Source organism: Cygnus olor, chromosome 9 (assembly GCF_009769625.2).
Source record: "Cygnus olor isolate bCygOlo1 chromosome 9, bCygOlo1.pri.v2, whole genome shotgun sequence".
Classification (NCBI taxonomy): Eukaryota; Metazoa; Chordata; class Aves; order Anseriformes; family Anatidae; genus Cygnus; species Cygnus olor.
In genome coordinates, this window is record NC_049177.1 from 25,173,528 (window position 1) to 25,197,084 (window position 23,557).

Consider the following 23,557-nt stretch of genomic DNA (forward strand, 5'->3'; position numbering starts at 1 on the left):
AAAATCATATCGTACTTCATAAGAATGCTGCAGTGCGCCACGGCTCGTCCAAGCCTTCAGTCTGTGCTGTTGGCAACTGCGTGCCTAAATCAAGCGAGCTCTTATCCAAATGTTTTCAGGATTGTACTGTGTTACAGATTGCTTTGAGAAAGGAGTTCACTGAAGTGGGAATTATAACAACATGTACTGCTCTCTGAAACAGAGCTGCTTTGAGCAAGTTTCTTCGCATAAAAGAAGAATGAAAGGCATAAACTGGGTTTTTATGCAATATGCGAGGGTTAGTTGAAGTAGTAATGAATATCTGACAGCTGGGTTGAATCTCACGGCATGTTTCTGTTGATATTAGCAGCAGGGAGGTCCCCTAGGTTTGCAAACAGCACTATATCATATTATTGAAATCTGGTTTTCATTGTCACCTACACGTAAGTGTGCTGTCATGCCCTGATATTATTTATAAAGGAGCAAATGGAACCTTTCTCCTTCCATCTGAATTAAAACCTTTTCTTAACTATTTCACCTTTATCATAGGTTAAGAAAAAATGCCATTTTTTGGAATTTTCTTAGATCTTTTAAATCCTAGTCAGAGGGCCAAGTCTTATCTTCCCCTTCTTTCTCCATGGAGCCCTAGAGTATAAAATGGAGGCAGAATTTGGCTCCTACTCAGTAGTGCCTCTCCTCCAAACGCAAGGAGGCATTATGTTGATTTAAATATGCTGCTGCCTAAAGGTCTATTCATTCTAAGGGCTTTTGTTAAAATGCAGTATTTGGTCATGTGGCAGTTGCCCCAGTGAGCTGTGTCGATGCCTAGGCATTGCTGCAGCCTGTTCTTCCTTAGGGGCTGGTGCAAAGGGACCGTCCCGGAGCTGCTGCAGCACTGCACTGCTTGGCAGGTCTCTGTTGCAGGGATGAATCCTCACAGCCAGTTAACTTGGCTTTTTTGCATTGGTTGAGCAGCAAACTGCAGCCTTAATTAGGGTCAGCCCTGCTCTCCGTGAGGCTAATGGCCAAGGCAGTTACTACTCACAGAGGCAGAGCTGGCCTAGCAGGCAACGTAGCTGGGTATATGGAACAACAGATTTTTTTTTTTCTTGGGTTTAAATTTATTTTTTTCAGTGCTGCTCCAGAATGAGCATGTGTTAACTCTGGCCTGCCTTTATTTGCACTACTTTGTTGCTTTCTGGAACATCTGGGTGCCAGTGGTTGCCTGTGATTTCCGATGCTAATTAAATATAATCATATTGCAGGACTATTTTCAAAAACAACGACATACTCTGGTTTCAAAGAGATATTCAAAACTGAGTGAAGATGAGAGAAAAGCACTGATTAAGGAGGTTTTAGAAAGAATGTAGATCCTCAATTGCACGTAAACAAATATGTCCTACTTGTTTCAAGGGCAGTGAGGTAACTTAACTTGGGAACTTAATGGGCAATAGATGTTTATAATCTGTGCATACAATTTTGCATACACAAATAGTTGCAGGAAATCCTTACCCTAACCTCAAGACGTAAGTATGTGTGTGTGCAGATAACCCTAAGATCACTGAAGCTCGATGCCATTTTGAGGACAGAAGTGAGCTGTCTCTAGTCGCAGGTGTAGGAAAAAATTCGGTTGAGCCTGGTGTTCAGTCAGAGGAATTGACTGGAATTTAAGAAAGGAAATCTTAATTATCAGAGGAAAATTGTGGGTTACCCTGTGAACAAGCCTTCCAGAACACCTTCTCACGTGTACTCTTTTCCTCGTTTGACAGGTGTGCCTTTGATTTCAGAGTTAATTACATCTACCCCCTGTCCTTCAAAAAAGGGCTTCTTTGTTTTCACTTACTTGGAGCTGCAATTTGAAAAGAGTTCTTAATGTTCAGTGGATCGTGCTGTAAGGTTTTGAGTTACAGCTTTGGGCTGTCATCACACATGGCTGCCATATTCATGCCTTGCTGTAAATTCTGAAGAACACAACTAAACAAACGAGGAATTCGGACAGAAACATCGTAGTCATGCCAAATACAAGGGAGACCCTGTGCTGCAGAACCGCGTGGTTCTAGGGTTTTCTCCCCTGTGTTTGTCCTGTGCTCTGATGCCGTTTTTGGATGTGAATGCAGTTCAGGCCTCTGAGCTTTCCCCAGCTGGCCTCTGGGGAGGGTGGGTGTTGCAGGGTAGCAGGGCATCGGAGGATGCAGGGCAGGGGAAGTCAGCAAACCTCGCAGCAGCAGCAGCAAAATGCTGCCTGGACGCTGTGCCTGCAGGTAGGGAAAAAGGCAGTGGTGGATCTGCTAGTGTGGTGAGTAGTATTTACTGGTCAACAGCGGGAGTGATGCTCTGAGGTGTTTCCTGTGCTTTGGGGTGAAAATTACCTGTTCTGTCTGGATGATGGATATGGTTTCTGCTGTGTTCTCTGATGGCACAAAACAAAAAGTATTGTTGGAAATGTTACAGCGGTTAATGTTTAAGTAGTGCACTCAGTATCGTGTTTTCTCCTCCTCTTGCAAAATACAAAAATGGATGTATTGTCATCATCTCCTGCTGCAGCAGTTTTAAGTTTCCTTATGTGCTCTCTCTTTGAAGTCTGTTTTCAGTGGTGTTACCAAAACATAACCTTTTTTGACCTGTTTTTTTCTTCCTCCAATTCTGATCAGCAGGAGATTTCATTTTAATAATTTTTTTCAGCTGCCTATTTTTCAGTGTTTCTTCATGTTGTTCCAGAATTACAATCGACCTCCAGTAATGGCCTTAGCTGTCCCAGTGGCGGTGAAATTTCTCCAGAGCGGCAATAAGGAGCTGTGCAGAAACATGTCGAGTTACCTATCTTTGGCTGCAATAGCCAAGGCGGACCTGCTGGCTGATCACACAGATGCCATCGTCAAAAGTGTCCTTCAAGGTATGAACACACTGAGATTTTGGGTTTAGTCCTGCAGTGTGCCCATAATTACATTAATTAGTCTATAGCAGGTGTATATACAAACATACAAATAAACGTTTTATGCATAAAAACACTTATGAGACATGTATGTATAAAACATGCATGCAAACATTCATAAACATTTGATGAAATATATCAGATGCAATCTAAAATAACAGAATGCATCAAGGAACACCTTCCAAGACTATGTGAATTTAATGAACCTTGTTGACTGTGGAAGATTCATTGCAGATTGGATGACCCGTAGGGCAGGAAATATGTCTGTAGTTGTTATGGCATTATACTAATGGACTTCAAATAATAAGCCGTGCTAGGAGACGCTAGTTACTGGGCTCTTATCCTTTCTATTAGTGTCATTGGCAATATTCCAAAATATAAATGAGGATGAAATGAATCCCATTTTGTGGCAAAGTAGTCAGATGTAAGATATAAAAGCTTCATGGCGATGCTTTAGTCTCGCCCACATCAGTAGTTTTAGACAGTTTTGTTGCTAAACTCCATAAATTTCACTATTGTGGTTTAAAAAGAAACCAAAAATATTCATACCTCTGCAAAAGTAAGTCCATTTTGGCTGAGGTAGTAAAGTTCACAGTATTTATTGCAATATGGTGCTACTGCAGCAGTAAAGCCATTGTTTTCTCAGGCACAGGTAATAGCAATGAGTACCAATAGCTGTCTAATTATGCCGTGAATATTATGAAAATATTAAGCCCTTGAACTAAATTTGTGCATTATTTAAAAAACAAAAAATGGTGCTAGTTATTTTTTGGTATTATGTGGAGGGATACCCTGAGCTAGAAAGTAACTTGGCCCTTAAAACACTGTAGTAAGAGTTTGCTTATTTCTGTCTAACTTGTTTAAGGACAAATGTGATAAATACGATAAAAAGAAAGAAATATGTATGAGCTGTGTGATCATACTGATAGAGTAGTCCAAGAACAGGATTTTGTTAACTTACAAAGCCACATGGATAATTCTTTTAAGACTTGTGACATGGGTATGTATGTGTTTGTTGTATGTTGCCACGGGAGGCACGGCACTATGAATAGAAAGATGAAGTGACACAAGTTTTGTGGCACAGTCATAAGTTTAGGAAAAGAGTGACAAATGCCCACAACTGAAGGATTCGACTGTGCCTGCTGGTTTTCATGTATTTATATTATTCTACCAGCAGATGTTGCTGTAGACATCAGAGATGGAAATTGCAGATTGGACGAGAGTACTCTGCATAGGCACAGTGCTCTGCTTCACGTACTGGCTTAATGGCACCGTACACAATTTGTGTTTCAGGCATGAAAAGGCTGGTGTGTGCAGCAGGCTAAGAACCATGGGTAGAGACTGTTTGCAGAAGGGAGAAGGGAAGCAAGGGGGTGTTAAAGATGGCTTTACGAAGCAGTGCAGAGACAAAGGGCCTTGTTCTGGTGCTGCGCAGACTGGGTGCAGCCTAGTGGCACCAGCGAGACTGATAGTAGGCTTTGGCCCGCTGCCTGCGGGTGTTTGAGAGCTGACTGGGTTTTTGGCTACTTGGGGCAACTGCTTGGCTGCACAATCAGTTTCTTATCGTACTAGTTAAGAGAGCTCTTTAGAGTGAGCGTGTAACTACTCTGTTCTGTTTAGTGTGAACTCAGCCTCCAAGCACGCATGTGTCTGTGCCGCGCGCGTGATGCTGACAGGCCGCGTGCTGGCACCTTCCATCAGGATAAGGGACCAGGCAGCCTTATTCCTGCTTCCAGGGGACGGCAGCAGAACCACCCTGCAGTCATTGCAGTCATCTGAGAGTCCCACTGCTGCTCTGTCTTCTGGGGGAGCTGGGGCAGCGCACACGTGCTGCTGTGCTGGGCAGAGGCTGGTTACAGAGCAGGGCCGAGCTCAACGCCACACACCAGCTTATGGGACTCATGTCTGCTCCTTCGAGTTTATGTTCTCAGTGCAGGAGCAGGATCACAGTGGCTCTTCTGTATTTGGAGACCAAACTCGCCCCAAATACTTCTTAATTTGTGTCTTCCAAACGGGCCAAGTAACTGTTAACAAAGAAAAATTTAGCTCAGTGCTGAAGGGAAGAGAAGAGAAGCATGGTGGTGGAGGTGCCTCGTACTGGGCGGGAGGGGACTGGCCGTGGGAAAGCTCTGCTTGTTTGTGGAGGTTAGAAAGGGAAAGAAAAGCGGTTGGAAAGAGGAGGGTGTTCCAGCTGAGCCGATGGGAACGAAAGGACCGGCTTTGCGTTTGGTAATCTGCCAAACCAGTGCGGAGATAGGAAAAGGATACTTGAAAGACGAAGCATTTCAGGTATGAGGAACAGTAAAGAAAAGCAGCCAGGAATGACTTTCGGTAATCTTTTTGAGGATTTCGCTTGTTCTGCTTTATTTCATGGACATTTGTTTTCATTTAATGGATGGCAGTGTATGGAAAGAGGATTTGAGAGTATTTTTGCGCTTGCACAATGTTGGGAAGAAGAGTGTTTTTCTTAACTCTGAAGATGTGTTTTCTGGCTGACATCAGATGAACAGAGGTAACCTTTCATCGTTCTGTACTTCAGGTTATTTGCAGATATTATTTAGTAAGGGCTTTTTACATTTTTATTGCAAGTAGTAGGAGAAATTCCAGCATTCTGAGAAGTTAGTTTTGCCTTAAATACACAGCATTGCCAAAATGTTGAAGCAGATTGTGTAACTTCAGCTGCGAAGCATAACCCCCTTGAATGGCGTAGTCAAGTGGAAATTACCTTGTCATAGCTTTTTTCTTACTACTTCTGTGTTGCGAAAGGAAGGATTTGGTAGCTGCATTGTGTTCGGGAAAGAACATAGCAGCAACTTTTCAGAGCGTGTCCTTAAGACATCTGTAGAGAGTGAGAAAGAAAATGGGAATAGAGCAGAAAGGTGTGCTGCTTCCAGTGAAAGTAAGAATTGCTTTGAATAAGACATTTTCCAAGATAACTTGTTCAGAGGCTTCAGCATACATTGAGGAATCCCCTCGGGTTGAAGCGCATTTGTCAGTGTCAGCGTTCCTTCTGCACGAGCAACCCTGCCCACGATGGAGAGCTGCTGGAGCAGCAGATCCCTCCACGTGTCAGTGTCCACGGGGGGCTTGTTACCATGACAGACCAGTAAAGCTGGCTTTGCCAAGTGCTTGGAGGTCAGTCCTCTGAGGGGAGGGTCTCTCCATTTGTGTGAGATGTTAATATTTGTTTTTCTCTCTATTAGCAACTAAAACTGAGTGGTTAACAACATGGAAAAATTCCCATTTTCTATATATTTCAAGAGTTCCAGCTGATGAATGCCATGGAAAATCTTAGTTTAGTAAAGTATCTTTATTTACAGAACAACTTTACAAAAATAATTTCAATAAAATTATTACAAAGTCAATTTACAGTATAATACAGCTGTGTTTTCTCAGAATGTAACATCGGATTATGATGGTGAATATTACTTTTATATGTTAGGTCAATCCGTGGCATTAAATAATGCTTTAAACAAGAAGCTAGTTTTATTGTAGTCTACAAATTACTAACAACACTTAATAAACAACATGCTTCTTGGCTTTTGTGGTTCCTCTGCACAATTGACATTAGCACTATAAAAACCAACAACTGGAGAAGCCTGGAAGATGTGCGGCTTTGCATCTGTTCTGCGGAGACATGTAGGAGCTTAGCAGGAACTGTAGGAGTCCGGTTCTGCTCAGTCCACAGTGGCACTCATTTTTATATGTAAGCCAGAGAGACAGCGGTCGTCTGACCTCAGGAATAGCTTTTCCAATGTCAAGCCTTGATGTGTTATTTTCAGTGTTTTGCCAAAACAGCAGGTAGAGATCAAATCCCATCTCCACAGTACCTCATTCTGTAAACTTGCAGTGCTAGTCTTCCTTGGGAGGTTGGGAGGTGCAGGCTCTTTCAGCTCTGTGTACTTGTATGCATTGGCATTCTGCTCTTAATGAAATACGTTCTCTGCTTCAGAAACTGTTTTACAAGAGTTTAAGAAACATACTGAGCTCCTCCGTATGGCAGAACTTCTGTGACTCCCCACCCGATGATGTTGCCCCTGATACTGCACGCATCTTCTCCGCTCAGCGCTGCTATCTCTTCGGTGCTGAGCACTCTGTCCCACAGGTTAAAGCCTGTTAATTTTCCTGAGAAGGCTAAAGCTTCATCAAATCCACCTCCAACACAGCAGCCATTCTTCTCCTGACCGATCTGCAAAATTCCTCCGTCTGGAACAGTGTGAGCGTCAGCAACGCCCGCGGCAGTGCCTGCGAGTTCACCGTTCACCCACAGGGACGCGGTCCCGTTGTCCGAGCTCCAGGCGCCACAGAGGTGGATCCACTTCCCAGGAACAATTACATTTTTGACAACTAACTTGCGCTGGTCGCTGCCAACAGCAAGCACTGCAGACTCACGGCTGAGATAAAGCTGAATTTCGTATGGATTTTTCTTGGTTCCATAGGAGAAGACAATAGTTTTGTCCAAAACCTCAGTCACTTTGATCCAGATGCAAGCAGTGAAGGAGCGGAGGGTCATTTCAGCAGTTGGATGAACGCTCCCAAAGATCTTTTTTGAACGCATTGGGAATAGAATTGCTGTTTCGCAGCCTGAAAAAGTTAATTAGAAAGATTATGTAAGTAAAGGTTTGTACATGCACAGTTAGGACCCTTGGCATATGCTCCCCTCTGGACTTTTCGGAGGGAGCTGTTGGTTTGGCTCATCCTGTGGAATGTAGGGACCCACTTACGGGGTGCTTTGAGGAAGCTAGCAGGTCTGATGGATGAATTTGCTTAGCACTTGGTATGGCAATGAGCCTAGGGGCTAATCATGCTACTTTAACAAGACCCAGCCTTCCCTTCACCATAAAAGTGTATTGCTGTCCTGTAGCATACAAAATGGGCATTTAGTTTTAACGCTGCCTGCCTGTCCTGGCCATGTTATGGTGAAGGGATGGGTTTGCCAATCTATCAGGCTGGAAGTTTTATGTACTGTGACGTTCCTGGGATAGCAGTGTGAAATGCTGCCGGGGCCGGTGGCACAGAGCCACCGGATAGCTGTGTCACCAGCAGCTGTAGCGTGTCCTGCTGGGCTGGATACCTGATGACGGTCTTCCGAGTACCAGCAGGGCTCGGTATGTCCGTTCTGTGCAACGCAATACGGTGGAACGGTGCCCGCCAGGAGCTGAGCGTGGCCCTGGGGAAGCCCTGTCACCGCAGCCCTCCGTCCGAACTGGGGCAGCGCCGCCGGCACTCGGTCACCTCAGGCCCGAGGGACGAACGGATGTGCTGACGCGTTGCCTGTCAGATTTCTGACGGTGTTTCGGTGCCTATATTTAGGCTCACTTCTGAGGGCAAGGCTTGATCTCGTATGTCCTGTTTCTGGCTCAGGAAATGTCATCGGTTATCGGGGCTGTGATGTGACCCGAGGAGCCCTGCCAGCTCGCTGCGCTCGGAGCAGCACAGGCTGTTTGTTGTTGATGCTGCCCCATAACAGCACGAGCTGAAAATGCGCCTTCCTGAGCCAGCCCTGTTTGGTTACGTCAGCACGAACCCAGGGCTGCACAACTAGCACCTGGGGCGGATTTGTGGTGGATTAACTACAAATAGGATCTTGTACTAAGTAAGATACTTGAGAGCAGTTTCAGATCCTCGCTGGTTCCCCTGTCCTTTGCAAACGCGTGCCTATGTCCTGGCGATTTCCTGCAGCTGGTCTCAGGCAGCATCCTCCAGCAGCAGAGTGGGACGGGCTGCTGGAAAGCACGAGCAGGGAGTGTTGGCAGAAGCATGCTGAGATGTATTTTTTGTTTTTTTATCAGTTCCTTTTCTGACCCTGGCTTTAGGGCTGTTGGTAACTCTTGCACTGGTTAGTTGTTTCTCATGTTTCCAATATTTAGTATCTTTAAAGCAGTTTCCCTTCCCTCTCCAATTTATCAATATGTTGTAATAGAAGCTAGATTATTAAAGCTATTAACAGGAATTCACGGTTATTAGAGAAGTGTCTGATGATTACTAAACACAAGACATTCTTGGCATTCTAACGTGCTGTTCCCTGGTCCTTAGGTACAACTCAGTACGCTAAGTGGGAGGGGGAAAAGCAGCCCCCTTCTATAATTAAGCTGGTTCATTTCCTGTTTAAACAAGCTAGAGGATCTAAAATGTCTAAAACGTGCGTGGAAATTTCAGCCTCAGTGCATGAAGGACTCTTTGTGTCCTTCTGGATAGTGCTGCTGTGTTATTTCATAGACTGCTTCCTTTAAACTTTGGGCAGATTTTACATTTCTTCGTTCTTTTTTTTTTTTTTTTTTTGAGAGAGAGATTTGAGGGGCAGCAAGCAACTGTTGGGGATGCTCCTTAAAATGCTTCTTATGAATGCTATTGTGAAATGGCTTTTAATGAGCAAGCTTTCTGGCTTTATTGTCAAGGAGTAAACAAAATTAAAAACAGCCTCGCTGAAGAACAAAAAGTGTGATCTGAAAATCCCTCAAGAGTGTCTGGCAGTAATTCAAGATGGGAGAAATTAAAGTCAGTTGCTAAAAATTCCCTTGAAAAAAAATATCCAGGGAGGGAGACCCTGGAAGTACTTAAAATGTGTCTTTTAAATTAAGAAAGGAAAAAAAAAAACAAAACGCTTTCTATAAAATCGTGTAGGAACTAGTGGAAATACTCTGAATTTCCAGTGCTGAGTCTGGGATCTTTAAAGCTGAGCGAGTTTTTTTTACTCTCACCCAGCGCACAGTAACTGACTGCAAGGCTGGCCGTGTTACAGGGGAGATAAAGGGTGAGATCATGCTTTTTGGAAGGCGAGATTCATGTGTTGGGGGAGGGAGGGGAGGAGGAATATGCTGTAAGAGCTACTTCCAGGACATGCAGATTACCAAAATATTACAGTAAAGAAGTAAAAGCAATTTACTTACAAAGCTGAATTAATGTTCTCCATTGAAGGAGAGATTTGTTGGATTGTAAAATGCTTTGTTATAAACTATTGTTGTGCTTGCAGCGTAATAGGCTCGTGTAAGTTGTTGTTGGTTTTTGCAGCTGCAAAAAGCACACTTTGCTCACCTGTGTAAGAGCTCATGCTGGTGGCATTGCTAACGGCTCACTGCCAAGGCTGGTGTAACCACCCAACTCCCTATTCACACGGGTGGGATTCTGTGAGTGTAGGTTTCTGTGTGTTTTGTGTTTTCTATACTACCGTAAAACTTTTGTTTGTGGAATATGTGATCATCAAAGATATGTCAGCTCTTAGAAAACATGCAGCACCAGTTATCCAGTAGGCAGAGTTACGTTCAACGTGGTTACGCTGTGCATGCAGCAACTTTGCACCCACGCCCTTTAGGTAGGGGTTTGCTCTGCCATACCTAAGGTGTCATAGCTACTTCTGCTGGGTGACACATTACAGTGCACAGAAAAACTGCAATGAATTTTGAGATACGAGCTCATCTTTCTATGGCTACCTTGCTTGCTCACCAGTACCAACGTTTTTGGAAGAAAAAATTAGTGTGTCAGTTCTGCTGTGTTACTTGCAGGCTCCCTTGCTTGGGGAAGGCATTCTGTCCTGACAGTTGCGTGCAGTGAACGTGCCCTCCCTGCTGCAGGAAGCATGCGTAGCTGTGGCTGGTTGGCACCAGCAGCACGTCCTCTGCCCTGGCTCTGCTCTTGGGCATCAGAGCTGGTGAGGAGGAGGCAGCGCTTAGCTCAGGAGGAAGGAGGATTGGGTACACGCAGGAGGAGGACAGGAGCATTAGTGACTAGCGAGTATATGTGGGAGTTACCAGCTGGGAAGGTAAAAGGTGAGAGAATATATTTTGTATGTTTAAAATATGTTTGTTGCTCTTTGGCAGCTGCTTTGATCTAGGAGAGCCTCCAGGAGGTGGGATCCTAGCTGGGTGGCTGCTTTGCCCTGTGTAAGGACTTTGATTAAACCCTGCTTTGATCCCTTCTTTGAAAAGCTCAACGCCTCTTTTTTCAAGAACACTTACTGGGTTTCCTCCCTGTATCTGCAGACTGCTCAGAGCTTCTGGGCTATTCATAAGACTGCTTTGGAGTACTATGTGGAGGTAAATGTTTATAGGATGTCTGCTTTGACAGGCCAACCAAAGAGCTCACCAGTAAAGAATAACGTGTGTGGACTTACCTGCTGGCAGCAAGTGCTGAGCTGCCCATTTCTGCGATGCCTTCAGTTCAGCTCTCATCTGCTGTAGCTCTTTCCACAGAGAGTTCAAAATGAGGTTGTCTTCTCTGGTGGGACTGAATTTGTCCTGCTGAAAAGCTGTTTCTTGAGCCTCCGCCTCAGATCTTCTCAGGCAAGCGCTCTCCAGACGGCTGAGTCTGTTGGACACGTTGTGGCTCAGTAACAGAACGTGCTCGAGAAGCTTTCCTTGCTGGGACTCGTGAAGCCCCTTGGCTTCTTCACCTTGGTCACTGCTCCTCACAAGTGCCTGCTCTACCTGTGAGATGACGTGGGCAGTGACTTTCTCGACCGCAGTGCTGAAGGTGCCAGCGAGGCTGGCAGCGAGCTGGCTCAGTTCTGCTCTAAGCGTCTGCAGGTCCACCTTCAGGATGTCGTCCATTGTCTGCAGCATCATGTTCTCCTTCATCTGCGAGTTCTCGAGCATGATGAAGAGCTTGTCCCACTCGGTGTGCTCTCGCTGGCAGTCACACGAAGCTGGAATGCAAGATGCAGATGCACTTATGGTTTTAAAAAGAAGGGGTATTTAACAAAATCTGGCTCTGCACAAGGCTTATGCGCTCCAGTCTGCCAGTTCATTTCCTTCGGTATCAAAATGGGAAGGTAAGGCAGTGTGTATTAGAGCAATTCTAAAACTGTCAACCCCACACTTCTGCAGGAAAACAGGAACAATAGTGTAAAGCAAATTTCCAAGGCACGCTATCCAAGTACTGTAGCGTTTGCTGTTCACAATAATCTACTGGTAAGAGCACATGCTTCTTCCTCTTAAAATGAATAAATTTTTGTAACAATTGGTACAAGAGCAAGCAACAAAGAATGCAATACTGCACTTAACAGAAATTTAGTTTAAATCTACTTAATCTACTTACTTTCCTCAGTCCCAAGAACCGGACCTTCGATTTCGTTATCCAGATTCACATACATGAGATCATAGTCGTCATCTTCATCCAGAACAGAAACAGAAGCCCTGAAAACACAGAACAGCGTAAGCAGAGAAAGCACTCCTTGAGGCAGCATTCTCCAGCTGCTTCCTGAAAATAGCTGAGCTGTCTGGAGCTAAAGTCGAAGTCAGACTTCAGCGGAGACGAGACTGCGAGTGAGCCGCGGCGAGCCCCTAATAAATGCTCCGAGTGTCTCAGCTTGAATGAATGAGCGATGCTAGTGCCAGTGTTGTAATAAGAGCACTTCTGGTTGTTGGTTTTGGCGGCGAGGCAAAGGGGGCGTGCAGCTTGCTCAATCGCAGCCTTCCAGGTTTGCGCTGGGGGGAGAAGGACTGCCTCATGGAGGGGAAGGAATGGGGAAAGCTGCTCTTGCGAGCTGCCACTTCCCCTCCGAGAGCAGATTGCCGTAACATGCAGCGAAGTGAGGGTGAGAGCGGGGGATGAAATCACTCAGAGATCGCTGCCTAAAAGCCCAGGCTGCATCACTCATGCCATTTTGTGTCCTTTGTGGAAAGGAAAATGTTCTCTGCAAACTCATTTTGCAGTTGGTATGTGCCAGGGCTCTGGAGGGGACTGGTAGAGAAATAAATATATCTGCAACTGGTTTAGATACATATGTACAGTTTCACCTAGATCTTGTAACTTTTTTTGATAGTTTTTTATTTAAAAACTTCTCTTATACTGGTAGTTTGCTGCCTTAAACAGTAAAGGGGAACTTGTGAAAAAAATAAAGACAGCTTGCTAGGGTTTTACTTTTTCTAGTCCTAATTACCAATAATAGCTTTGTAACTGGTGGATAAGGCATTACTGCTAGTATTTTGTTTCAGGAGCCCATAGGTTAGCAGCTGCAGGATGAGAGCTGTTTCTCTTCACTTGGAAACAACAAAACAAGGGACTCGTGGGTTAGATGTTAATCCAGTGACAAGTAGTATTGTTGTTGGTGTTGACTCACTTAAGCTCTGGCAAGCTTATCAGTTTAATGGGCCCTTGATTATTGCAGAATTGAGATTAAGGGTAACATACTGATGGTAGAAGTTACACATTGGATATAAATATTTAGAAAACTGAGGGGAAAAACCCTACATAACCGCACTCAGCGTGCAGTCTGCGTTCCCCTGCTGCTTGGGACTCTCAGGCCCAGCCCCTCAGCGCTGCACACAGGGGTGGCAGGGAGGGCCCCGCGCTCCCCCCCCACAGCTTCCTCGCCCTGCTCCACCACCGGGGCTTCTGATCAGGGGCAGGAGGTGTGGGGAGGTAGCACGGAGGTGCGCATGGCCTCAGCACACCTCTGGGAGCGGCACAGGGCTGCCCAGAGCCCGGCACTGCTGAGCTTGATGTCAAGCTCCCCGCGCTGCTGGCCCTGTCACGGTGCCTTTCCTCTGCACCACACATCTGGCTGTTCCACAGCGTGCGGGTGGCTCCTGCCACAGCGGGGCCTCCGGCTGCTCTCCTGCTACCTGAAATAAATGGTAACGTTGGCACAGTGTCCTGCAAAGCCCAACGGTTTGGTAAAGCAGAGGTGAACATTTTCAGAGTTCTCTGCCCAGCTTGGGACAGCCAGGGAAAGCAGTGCTCTTGGTGCACGTGCTTTTCCCAGAGTACTCCTCCCGGAGTGAAGGCCAGAACAGGGCTGTACGTTCACACAGCACTGCCAGCCTCGTTTCCACAGCGCTGCTGGTTTGGGCTGTGGATGGGGCAGAGCTGGGACAGAGCACGTGGCTGCCTTTGCCACTCCTTGTGCATGCAGGGGATCGGCCAACGTGCGTGCGGCATGGTCCTGGGGCTGTGGCTGCTGCTGGTGTACGTGCCTCTGCCCTGCCTGACTTGCAGCCAGCCTGGCTCAGCCATCGGATGTCCCCAACTGTACGTTAGTTTCTGCCTGAGTTGCATAATTCCCAGTGTGTGGTCTGCTTGGAACGTCTGAGCAAGTCTAATCTGGAAAGCATTGGGGATAAGGGTGGTAGGGAAGGAAGAGGGAGAGAAGGTAATTAAGGAGCTGAGTACAATGTTTTTCCGTTCTCAGACAGCAAATGTGCTTTTCAGGCTCTTGGTTTAGGCTGAGCGAGATGAAGCAAGATGGAGCAAAGTGAATTAGTTGGGAGTGGGCAGAGCATCGCCTCTGACTGAGCTCTGAGAATGCAGAAGGTTGGTGAGCTGCACATGGGGAAATTGCTTAGAAACTGGGAAGGTATGGCAAATGGCAACGGTGCTCAGAGCTGGCTGGAAACATGCAGACAGGAGAAAGTAGTGAATTGGGTCATGCTTTATGACCTTTCCTAAGTTATACAAAGAACAGGCACAAACTGTGGTGTCTGCTTGGATGGTTTGCAGGTTGGTATATGGGGGTTGTTCAATTAAAAAGGATTCCGTGTCAGTGAGGTCACTTAAACACCACTCCAAAATGATGGGCTAGCTTCTAATTTGCCCTTTTTTTTCATTTATCCTGGTTAGTGGATATAAAGGCAGTAATGTTTGCTGTGTGGTGACTGGATGAGCTGCCCAAGTTTACTTTTGTACAAAGTACTTTTGTTCAGAGAAGTTTCATAACTGCAATCCATCATGTCATGGCAAATTACACCACCTCCTCTAATGCATCCAATAGTTAAAATGGAGGTTTTCTCAGGGTGAATAATTAGTCTTAGTTTCCAGATATCTTCCTACCGGTGATATTCTGGCTTAGGCAATGGCGAATCTCAGGCTAGTGGCTGTCTTTCTTCATTTAGAGCTGCTACTTCTTGTTTTTCTGTTGAATCATTTCCCTCCATACTTAAAACCAAGAATTTTGCCTGTCCAGGAACAAGGAAATTTCATCTTTTGCAGTTGTTACCATTGCTGAAAATTTGACTGGAGCTTAAGGGGTCTGTTCTGCATGGGCAGAAAGCTTCCAGTGGAAACTAAACATGCGCAAGTACAAAGAAAGGGCTTAATTCAGTAAGCACGAAATTATCCAGAGAACAAGAAATTTTTCAGTACATTTGGTTACAAGACTGTTCAATTTCAAACTCAGATGTGAGTCTAGAAAACTTCAAGTAAATCGATCTTAACATTCTAGTTTTAGCCGTGGGCGAATTGGTGCTTTGATGGCTGTGTTTAACTGCACTGCTCACAACCACTGCCTTTCCTGGTGCTCAGCTGCTGCTGCTGTCCTGGGTAGTTTAAAAATTATAAAATAAAATCTATAAGCTGCGTGTGCAGGTCAAAGGCGTTTTCAAAAGAACCTCTGTCACTTAGGAGCATGAGTCCCATGGTAAGTTAGTGACTCTTGTGCCCCTCAATTTTTTTACATGCTGGTAGCATCAGGAAGAGATGTGCACGAAGGTATGGATAGAAAGTGGCCAGAGCTGAACTGCTTGCTAATCTGTTTGGGGTAATCCATCAGCAAATACCCTTCGTTTGCAACTGGCCTTTGTGCTTTATTTGTAGAACAGAACAAGACATAAATTCTTCATGTCCATGGGAATTGAGGTGGGGTCTGAACCTCGTTGTTAGCCCTGCCTTCAGGAAGAAGCCAACAACTCTTCAAGCAGAATAAATGCTTCAGAATAGGATGCAGAAGTGAGGCTGGATAAGCAGTGCGGAGACACTCCTCCAAAGCATGAGGACCCCTTAAGGATCATTACATACTGCTTTGCCTAAAAGTTTTGAGTCTGCAATGAGCTTCATTTTATTTACTTGCCTCAGGGGCGATGTTGTAAGACCTAACAGTGTCTTGGGCTGCTCTTTCTGTATCTGGCACGAGCATGATGCGATCAAGTCTGACCCATATATCCTCTTTCTACCATCCGTGAATTGACCTGCTTATCTTCCAAAATTATAAGGCTTGGATTTAAGTGGGAGAAAAAGCAGCAGGCCAGAGTGCTAGTTCCTCTTGGAAACCAAATCCGAAGAGACCTTAAGGACTTTCAAGGGTTTACAAAAAGAAGCCATACTGCACTGCAATAGGCAGATGTTTTCCATATGTTGTTCAAGTGAAACTTAAATATATTGAGGCAGGCATGTACAGCGATGTGAAGTTATGTATTTTGGTATGAGCCTGGGCTTCAAATTGAATTATGCACAGACATCTTAAGAAAATGTGTGAGAGAGGGTTTTGCATATCTGTGTCTGTCTGCAGTTGACTCTCTCTGGCTTCTTTCTATTCCTGGAAATGGCATCCTTAACTATTTATGTTCAAATTTACTGTCATGCACATTTAGTTCTCTTAATAACTAACTATTCTTTCCATATGCTGGTTACTTAATTTGAAAGCCTTAATCTCAACAAAGGAGAAATAGAGCTTTTATGTGCTTTCTAGCTTTTTTTTTTTAGTTATTAATTTAAATCACACTTTGTGGAGTCCTAGACCAATTTATCATCCAAACCTGAAAGCTCGTTAAGTGGCCTTCTCATGGTATTGTACTTGAGACTGAAAATTATAATAAATAGGAAATACTTTTTTTACACATACATTGTTATACCTGCAATAATTCATTCTATTCAGATAATTTATTGCGCTTCTTGGCACACTACATGATTTCCTACAGTGAATTTTACACCTCCCTGGTTCTGTACTTATGGTTCTTAAAAACTGGTGTCTCCAGGTGTGTGCTGATTTTCCAGCGTGCTCCCTAGCTGTGGGGCACTGACATACAGTAAGTCACCGGCCTCTTGTTTGCTCTGTTCTCAGGGAACTCAATGCTGCTGCGTGTCCTGCCTTCCCTGTACGAGAAGCAACCACAGCCGATAAACCTCCATCTGAGGGAGCTGGTGGCCCTGCTGGCTCAGCTGCACCAAGCCGAACAGCACCACCTCCTCAGGCTCCTCCAGGTCGTGGCGAGGAAGAAAGAACTTGGGGTAAAACTGCATTTGGAATATCTCACTGCTAAATGTTGCACCCCCTTTTGGGGGAGGTTATTTGTTTCACATGGCTTGGCAAAGTGTGTCTGCTAGCTGCTCTCAGAACAGTAAGAGTCCCGTAACATGCATGGCAGTGCTTTCCTATGATTTTCCTATGGATTTCCCTGTGAATTCTTTAATTCCATTTAAAATTCTCCATCTGATCATAAAGAGGACGTAACAGTGACTCCGTTGGACCAAAAAGGTTGTGTTAAACCAGAACTGTTTTCTACTTTTTTGGCTCTTGCTCCATGAGCTGAGCATTAATGCCCATAACTACATTTCTGTTGGAATATGTGAGCTGCGTTAAGTAATATATCAAGGAAAACTAAAATGAGTTAGGAACTGATTAAGAGTGAACTGGAGATTAACTGAGGCAAAGCATCCCGTGCTTTGAAAATTCTAGGACAGCACCCAGCACATTCAAACAAGACACAAAGCTACCTGCTTTGTAAATTTATGGAATCTATCAAATCTTTGCAAAACAGGAATCAGCGGTAGTTAATATCTTCCTCCAGATAGCCAAGGAAACTTTACCATGATACCCTGTCACAGATGAAATAGGGCTGCTTTTGGAAGTAGGAGAGTCGTCAGCCGAAGGGCCCTGCGCTGCACTGCTGGCTACGCTGAGGCTCCACGCTGGAGCCGACGCGTCTGAGGTTGCTTTGTGCAACTGTCAGGTGCTTGCTGTAAGTGTGTGGAGATGCTGCGCTGGTGAAAAGTAGATGTATAAGCCAAAAAATGTGCGAGTGAGCACTTGGAGCATCCTCCCAAGTCCTAGGAAGTTGGTGGAAAGCCTCCCTTTGGCTTCAGCAGGTGTTGGACCAGTCTGTCATAATAGCATGCAAGTCTTTAGTCATGAGCCTTAATAGCTTTAAAGTATTTCATGTTTGTGCAGTGCTTTGTGTCTGTGCCACACACTCCATAAATCCAAAGTGTTGTCATTTACCACTGTTAACAATTTATTCAGTCATGTACCTGCAATATTTTGGCAGAGCCATTGGTAACAACTTGCTAAAACTGATTGCCCACTTGAGAAAAAAAAAAAGTCACTTTATGCCCTCATTCTGTGCTGTAATGTGTTTTACATGCACGCAGCAGTTTCACAGTCAGAAGTGTCTTAGTATACACGTAGACATGCATTAGTATACATGTAAAATAATCATTCAGTAGGTAGTTGAGTACACTGCATCCTGTTTGTAAGGTGTTCTGAAGGACTGGACCTTCAACCTCTTGAAAAGTGTGTTGTAAGAAATGACAACTTGCCTGCAGCATTTCTGTGCAGCTAGGATCTTGCCCCTTATTTTTAGTTTTGTACCAGCTATTAACCTTGTCAAGTTATTTAGTTGCTGGGGGAAATCAAAAATTTCTGCTAGTACTTTAATTTACTGTATCGCTGGGGAAGACTAAGATGACCTATGTTGTTTTAATCCATAAAGTATAGAACTGGCCCAGAGCAAAGGAAATATTTGGTGAGGGTTTTTTTGCCTTTTTTTAAACAATTGAGTATTTCCTTACTTAAATATGCATAACTGCAATATTTCAAGGCTACAGCATACCCTTGTTCCATATGTTGAGCTGAACTTCTGTTGACCTCAGCAATAGCTTTGTGCAAAGGTCAACAAAGGTGGAAAACTATTGTGCTAAATCAAAGTCTGGCATTTTAGTTCTATCCCTCCAACGTACAATGCCTCTTTTGGTTATATGTATTCACAATTCACAAATATATTCACAATCTTTGTCATGTTTTTTTTAAATAGGTGCTGAAAGAGTGTATTCCATGCCTATTGGGACACTTACGAGACCCTAGCCATAGCGATGCTATTCTAAACATACTTGTAGAAATATCTGGCTATGACCCGGTAGCCTTAGCTGCTTTTCTTCCGAAGCTAAAAGAAATTGGTGAGAGTTTTCCAAGTTTGATTGGGCAAACGGCAAAGATCTTTGGAGCTGTTGGACATATTGATGAGGTAAGCTTGAAAACAAAAGTTGGTTGGTTCGGGGGATGGCTCTGTGTGTGCGTGTGTGTGTGCGTGTGCTCGTTTGTACAACATTTAACAAAAGAAACAAAGCAATATACATAAGTATTCCAAACTAGGTATTGCAAACCCTGGGTATGATACTGAATTTTAGATGCATATAGTCTTCAGGAACATTGCAATCATGCAGTGAAATGTGAACTCCCTAATATAGTGTAATCCAGCTATTTTGCATTTGTAGGGAAATATGAACTCCCCAATACAGTGTAATCCAGCTATTTTGCATTTGTAGCCATAGTTAATTGAATACTTCTGACAAATGTCTTTATAAGGAAAGTGCCCGGCAGTGATGCTGGACTCAGGCCTCATCACCGGAACATTTTCACTGTTAACTTGGTTTGGGACCTGACCCAGTGGGAACATTGTGCCTTAAAAGGATTTAAAGCCACAAACTCCTAAAATTGTTTCATGAGTTTCGTGACAGAGTAACACATCTGCACTGGAGTTTTTCTTCTGCCATAAATGTGCAGTTTGGACGTAGAAACGATGCTCACCTGCTCCAGGTGCTACGAACAGGCTCAGTGTGCTACACACACCGCCGAGCAGCTCTCAGGTCCCAGCCCCTTGCCCTCCCCAAGCCCCTAGCTCCCCATGGCCCCAGCTGTGAGGGATGCTGCTGACGAAGCACCGCTGTTTGCCTTGTCCCACCGGGACTGGGAAATGCCGTAGACCCTGCTGCCATCCCCAGCTCCTAAAAATGCAGCCTGAGGGAGACAACCACTGCGAACTTGCAAATTACCAGACTGCTCGAGACTTTGGGTGCCCTGAGGACACCAAGCTAGCTAGACTCGTTTATGATAACTGTGATTTTTAATACAACTTTTGTTTTCATTCCTGGTTATAAGCTTATGTGTCTTTCACCGCTAATAATAGACATTTTCCCTCTGCCTCAAATCACGGTTCTGTGAAGGTAAAAATAATGTTCTGCTGAGTTCATGGAGCTCCTGCTAAATAATTCAAACTTTCATGGCTGTGATAAAACTTGATTATATAGCCAGAAAATGAATAGTATGTAATAAATCTGTTTGCCGAAGTTTGGTACTGATGCTGCCATACAGTAACCTGGGTAATTTTATTTTGGCAGAGGTGAATCCTTGTAGTTTCCTTGTCCTATCAGTGATCCTTGCACCAAATCAACTGGAGTTTGTCTCCATAAAGGCTGGAGAAGTTGGTCCTGTGTATATGGATTGGGCTCGCGGACTATCTTAAAGGTTTTAAAGCCTCCCCAGGAGGTGGGGTCCTGCCTGGGGGCCCAGGGGCTCATGGGCTGGGGACACGTGGCACAACGCAGGGTAATGTTGTGGCGTTCTGCACAGACTCGCTCACGTGTTGTGTGGCTGCAGCTTCCAGCATGAATGAAATTGGTTGTTCTCTCCTTATGTATGTAGATCACCCCAGTAAAATTTACCTTGCTGAGAACTGCAGCAGGCAGTGTTTATTTCTGCATGCAGTACTTCAGAGTTAAGAACTCCTAAAAGCTTTACAGCTCATAACTGGTTAATCTGTGAAAGAGCACAGCTGGGATTAGGACTCAAGGATTTAATTCTGGTTCTGTGTTTTAGCATGATGAACCAGCTCTTCCATGCAAATGTCTGAGGCAGCCTTTCTGCTGTGTTCCCCTTCTTAAAAGGGACAGAATTTATTTTGCCTTTATTTACTTATTCATTGATTTATAGCAAGAACAAGCAAGCAGCCACCTGGATGTGTTGTGCTTTGTATATTATTGGAAATGACAGACTACTGTAAAGTTTACAAAGAAACAATTTGCAGAACACTTTCTTATATTTTTTTAATCCCTGGGCTTCTGCAGATACATGTAACATCCAACTTTTACATGCAGGGCCTGGGCCAAACCTGCACAGAATAATTAATCTCCAGTCTTCTAAGTGTCAGGTAACCGCCGTGCTGCCCCATGCCGTATGCCTGATGTGTCTGAGGGGCTGCAGGCTGCTGAAAGCCGTGGCTACATTCCAGCCCAGCTCCATGCCACGAGCAGTGCTTGCTTGGAGAGGTGGGCGCACGCTTGGCTTGGTTGTGTGGGCTCTGCTTTAGTGGCACCCAGGAGACTTTTGACCGAAAAACATTTCTAAAAGCGACGTGCAAAGGGTGGTAGAGGTGAACTCTCCAGTGTGAGACAGCTGGCTCCTCTAGTCTCCTGGGTTTGCTTTCTAAAAAGATGTCCAAATGTGTTTGGTTTTTTTTTTTGTATGGTTTTTGCATCCTCTGGCGTGGGACATGGTCTGCTTCCCTGCGTCGCCTGCTCGGGTTCACCTGACGGCTTCCCTTTTCCTTCAGCGTTGCAGCTGAGGGTCTTTCTCACACGTTCTCCTTGCGACTTTTGTCTTTTATCCTATTTTATTTAATTTATTTTTTATATTTTAGGGAACTCGAGTGCTTTGTGTTCCACAGTTTTCTGGGGGTATGAGGAGCTATTTGGAGGGCCATTCACTGGTCCAGGGTTTGCAGGAGACCAGACAGTGACCGAAGGGTCCCTGCCACTCTCACCTGTTCAGAAACACACAGATCTCATTCTCCCCATAAAGCTTTCTTTTTCTTGCTTTACTCTGGCTGTTCCTGTTGCAGATTTTTGTCCCCACCCTACCGTCAGCAAAGGGATGGGCGCTGTCTGTGGGTGCTCCCGTGCAGATTGGGCGCCTTGAAAGAGGGGAGGAGAGAAGCCTTTGTGAGTGCCCCATGAAATTCACGGATGTGCGAGGCATCGCTCGCGGCAGTGTGGACACCCAGCCTGTGATACAATAGCAGAAACACATCTGGCATCATAAAAGCTGGGCCGATCGTAAAGGTTCAGCAGATAAAAATGAGTCTACCCAAAAGAAATTGTTCAAGTAACACTGATCTAAGAGGAACTGCTCGGTTACGAGCATTACTGCAGCCAGCTAATTTATGTAGGCCCGGCAGAAACGTGTGAGCAGCACAGCGGTCCCTGCACGCCCGTGCGTGCTGATGGGGTCCCTTATCTCGGCCGTGCCTTCCTGAACACGTCTGCGGTCGCTTCGCCCCCTCCCGTTTCCTGCGACGGGGCTGTGCTGCAGATGCACCGCGAGCTGCTGCTCGCAGACGGGACCCTGCACCAGCAACCCCTCGCTGGCCGAGCAAAGCAAGCGAGAAACAAAATGATAACGGCGGTGTTGGAACTTTATTTGTTGGTGTTTTATTTCACTGGGCGGTTTACTGGGTGAAAAGAGGTGGCAAGGGTTGGGGGTTGGCCCTTCGTAATACAGATTGCAAACGTGAGCAGAAAATGTCTTCTGCTGGCTTCTAGAAGCGAGCTCTCGTGCTTTTCCTGAGCTGCTCTCTCCCCCTTGGCAGCTCAGGCACACCCCTGGAGAGATGAGAGGTTTGGCTGGGAACGGATCCCTTTATTTTAGAGGTCCCCCTTGTTTATGCACACTGCTTCCCCTGATGTCAGGGGGAGTCTCATGGGTGAAGCTGCAATCAGAACGTGTCCCTTGACCAGCAATTTGTGCAAAGCAAAACACCATCAGCACGAGTCAGCTGGATATGTAGTTCCTGAAATATATATATATATATATATATATATGTATTAAGATGTTTTGGACAAACTGGGAATTGCAGTTTCTTCTGAAATCGTTGTGGTCTCTTTTGTAGTCCCTTGAGCCTGATTTTAAGAAAAAGCAAACTCTGTTGCCACACCTTGTTGCCTGTATTTCAGATCTTCACCTACTGGCAGAGGTAACGCCATAAAACGCGAGATAAGCTTATGATAAAGCACATGAATACAGAAAACAAGCACAGTTGAAATAACAATGGGTTATGTATGTCCAAACAGGCTTTCTGAATATTTTGGGGTAAAAATTGCGGCGGAGATAATAACTGCTTTCATGTTGAGCTATTTTGCTGTAATTTTGTTTTGTGTAACAGTTCCATATTATATTACTCACTGGAGTTTATTGTTCTTTTACCTCACTCCAGGCGAGTAGCAGCGTTTCAGCGTGGCTGGAGACATTCCAGCTGGATCAAAGTGACATGAAAAGGGTCACAACTTCTCTTCGAGCTGCGTCTGCTGCACAGTTTGTTTAGGAAACACAAATGTGTTTTAAATGTTAATTGAGCCTATGTTTATCTCTTGGAGGGAGGAATGTCTTCCAAATAAGCTAGTGAATATTTACCAAAAAGTCAGCCCCTTTCAAACCATTGAGAAAAAGGCCCGTTCTGTCACACCAGCCCAGCCCGCCTGAAGAAGTAGCCGTAGTTTTTCTACATACAGCTGAGGGGAAGCAATTTGTCCGATAAGCTGTGCTCATTTATCTCTGTCATGGCACGGCGTAGCCGATCTCCTTTTGTTTGAAAGAAGTTGACTTTTCCTTCAAAAAGTGTCTCAGCCGTGATACTTGGGCAACGCTCTGCCAAAGTCTCCCGTGTATTTTTATGACCCAGCTATACTTGGAATTAAACCTCCAGCACTGTTTTTTCTCCTGTTACACAGTCCCAGAAGAATTTGGAGTTTTTTTCTGAAATCTTAGGCAATAACGCTATTGCCCTGCAGTGCTGGGAGGATGTATATGGCACGCAGCTTCCCCTCCTTTTCTGCTATACTTGGGAAGAAGAGATTTAGTTGTTGTTTTTTTTTTTCCCTAAAGTGCTT

At 44.9% G+C, this 23,557-nt stretch overlaps 2 protein-coding genes across 6 annotated transcripts in view; one reads left to right on the top strand and one right to left on the bottom strand.

The window, feature by feature from the left end:
* The window catches only part of VEPH1 (ventricular zone expressed PH domain containing 1), an 85,604-nt gene that overhangs the window by 16,592 nt on the left and 45,455 nt on the right, over positions 1-23,557 (top strand). For all 5 annotated transcript variants that reach the window (XM_040566750.1, XM_040566746.1, XM_040566747.1 and 2 more), the window contains 3 exons: positions 2,698-2,872; positions 16,683-16,849; positions 18,652-18,861. In XM_040566750.1, coding sequence (XP_040422684.1) covers positions 2,698-2,872; positions 16,683-16,849; positions 18,652-18,861 — 552 coding nt within the window. The remainder of the gene's footprint in view (positions 1-2,697; positions 2,873-16,682; positions 16,850-18,651; positions 18,862-23,557) is intronic.
* Positions 6,211-12,783, bottom strand: PTX3 (pentraxin 3). The gene is made up of 3 exons (XM_040566751.1): positions 11,945-12,783; positions 11,022-11,552; positions 6,211-7,495 (listed from the first exon to the last, which is right to left on the bottom strand). Exons 1-3 carry the CDS (start codon positions 12,090-12,092, stop codon positions 6,882-6,884), a joined length of 1,293 nt encoding a protein of 430 aa, XP_040422685.1. The 5' UTR covers positions 12,093-12,783; the 3' UTR covers positions 6,211-6,881.

Bases quoted from the DNA above. Each gene is read 5' to 3' on its own strand.
- PTX3 (XM_040566751.1), bottom strand. From the start codon at position 12,092: ATGCTGCCTCAAGGAGTGCTTTCTCTGCTTACGCTGTTCTGTGTTTTC. The intron at 11,553-11,944 runs GTAAGTAGATTA...CTTGCATTCCAG, and splicing joins GGTTCTTGGGACTGAGGAAA to CTTCGTGTGACTGCCAGCGA. The intron at 7,496-11,021 runs GTAAGTCCACAC...TAACTTTTTCAG, and splicing joins TCAGCACTTGCTGCCAGCAG to GCTGCGAAACAGCAATTCTA.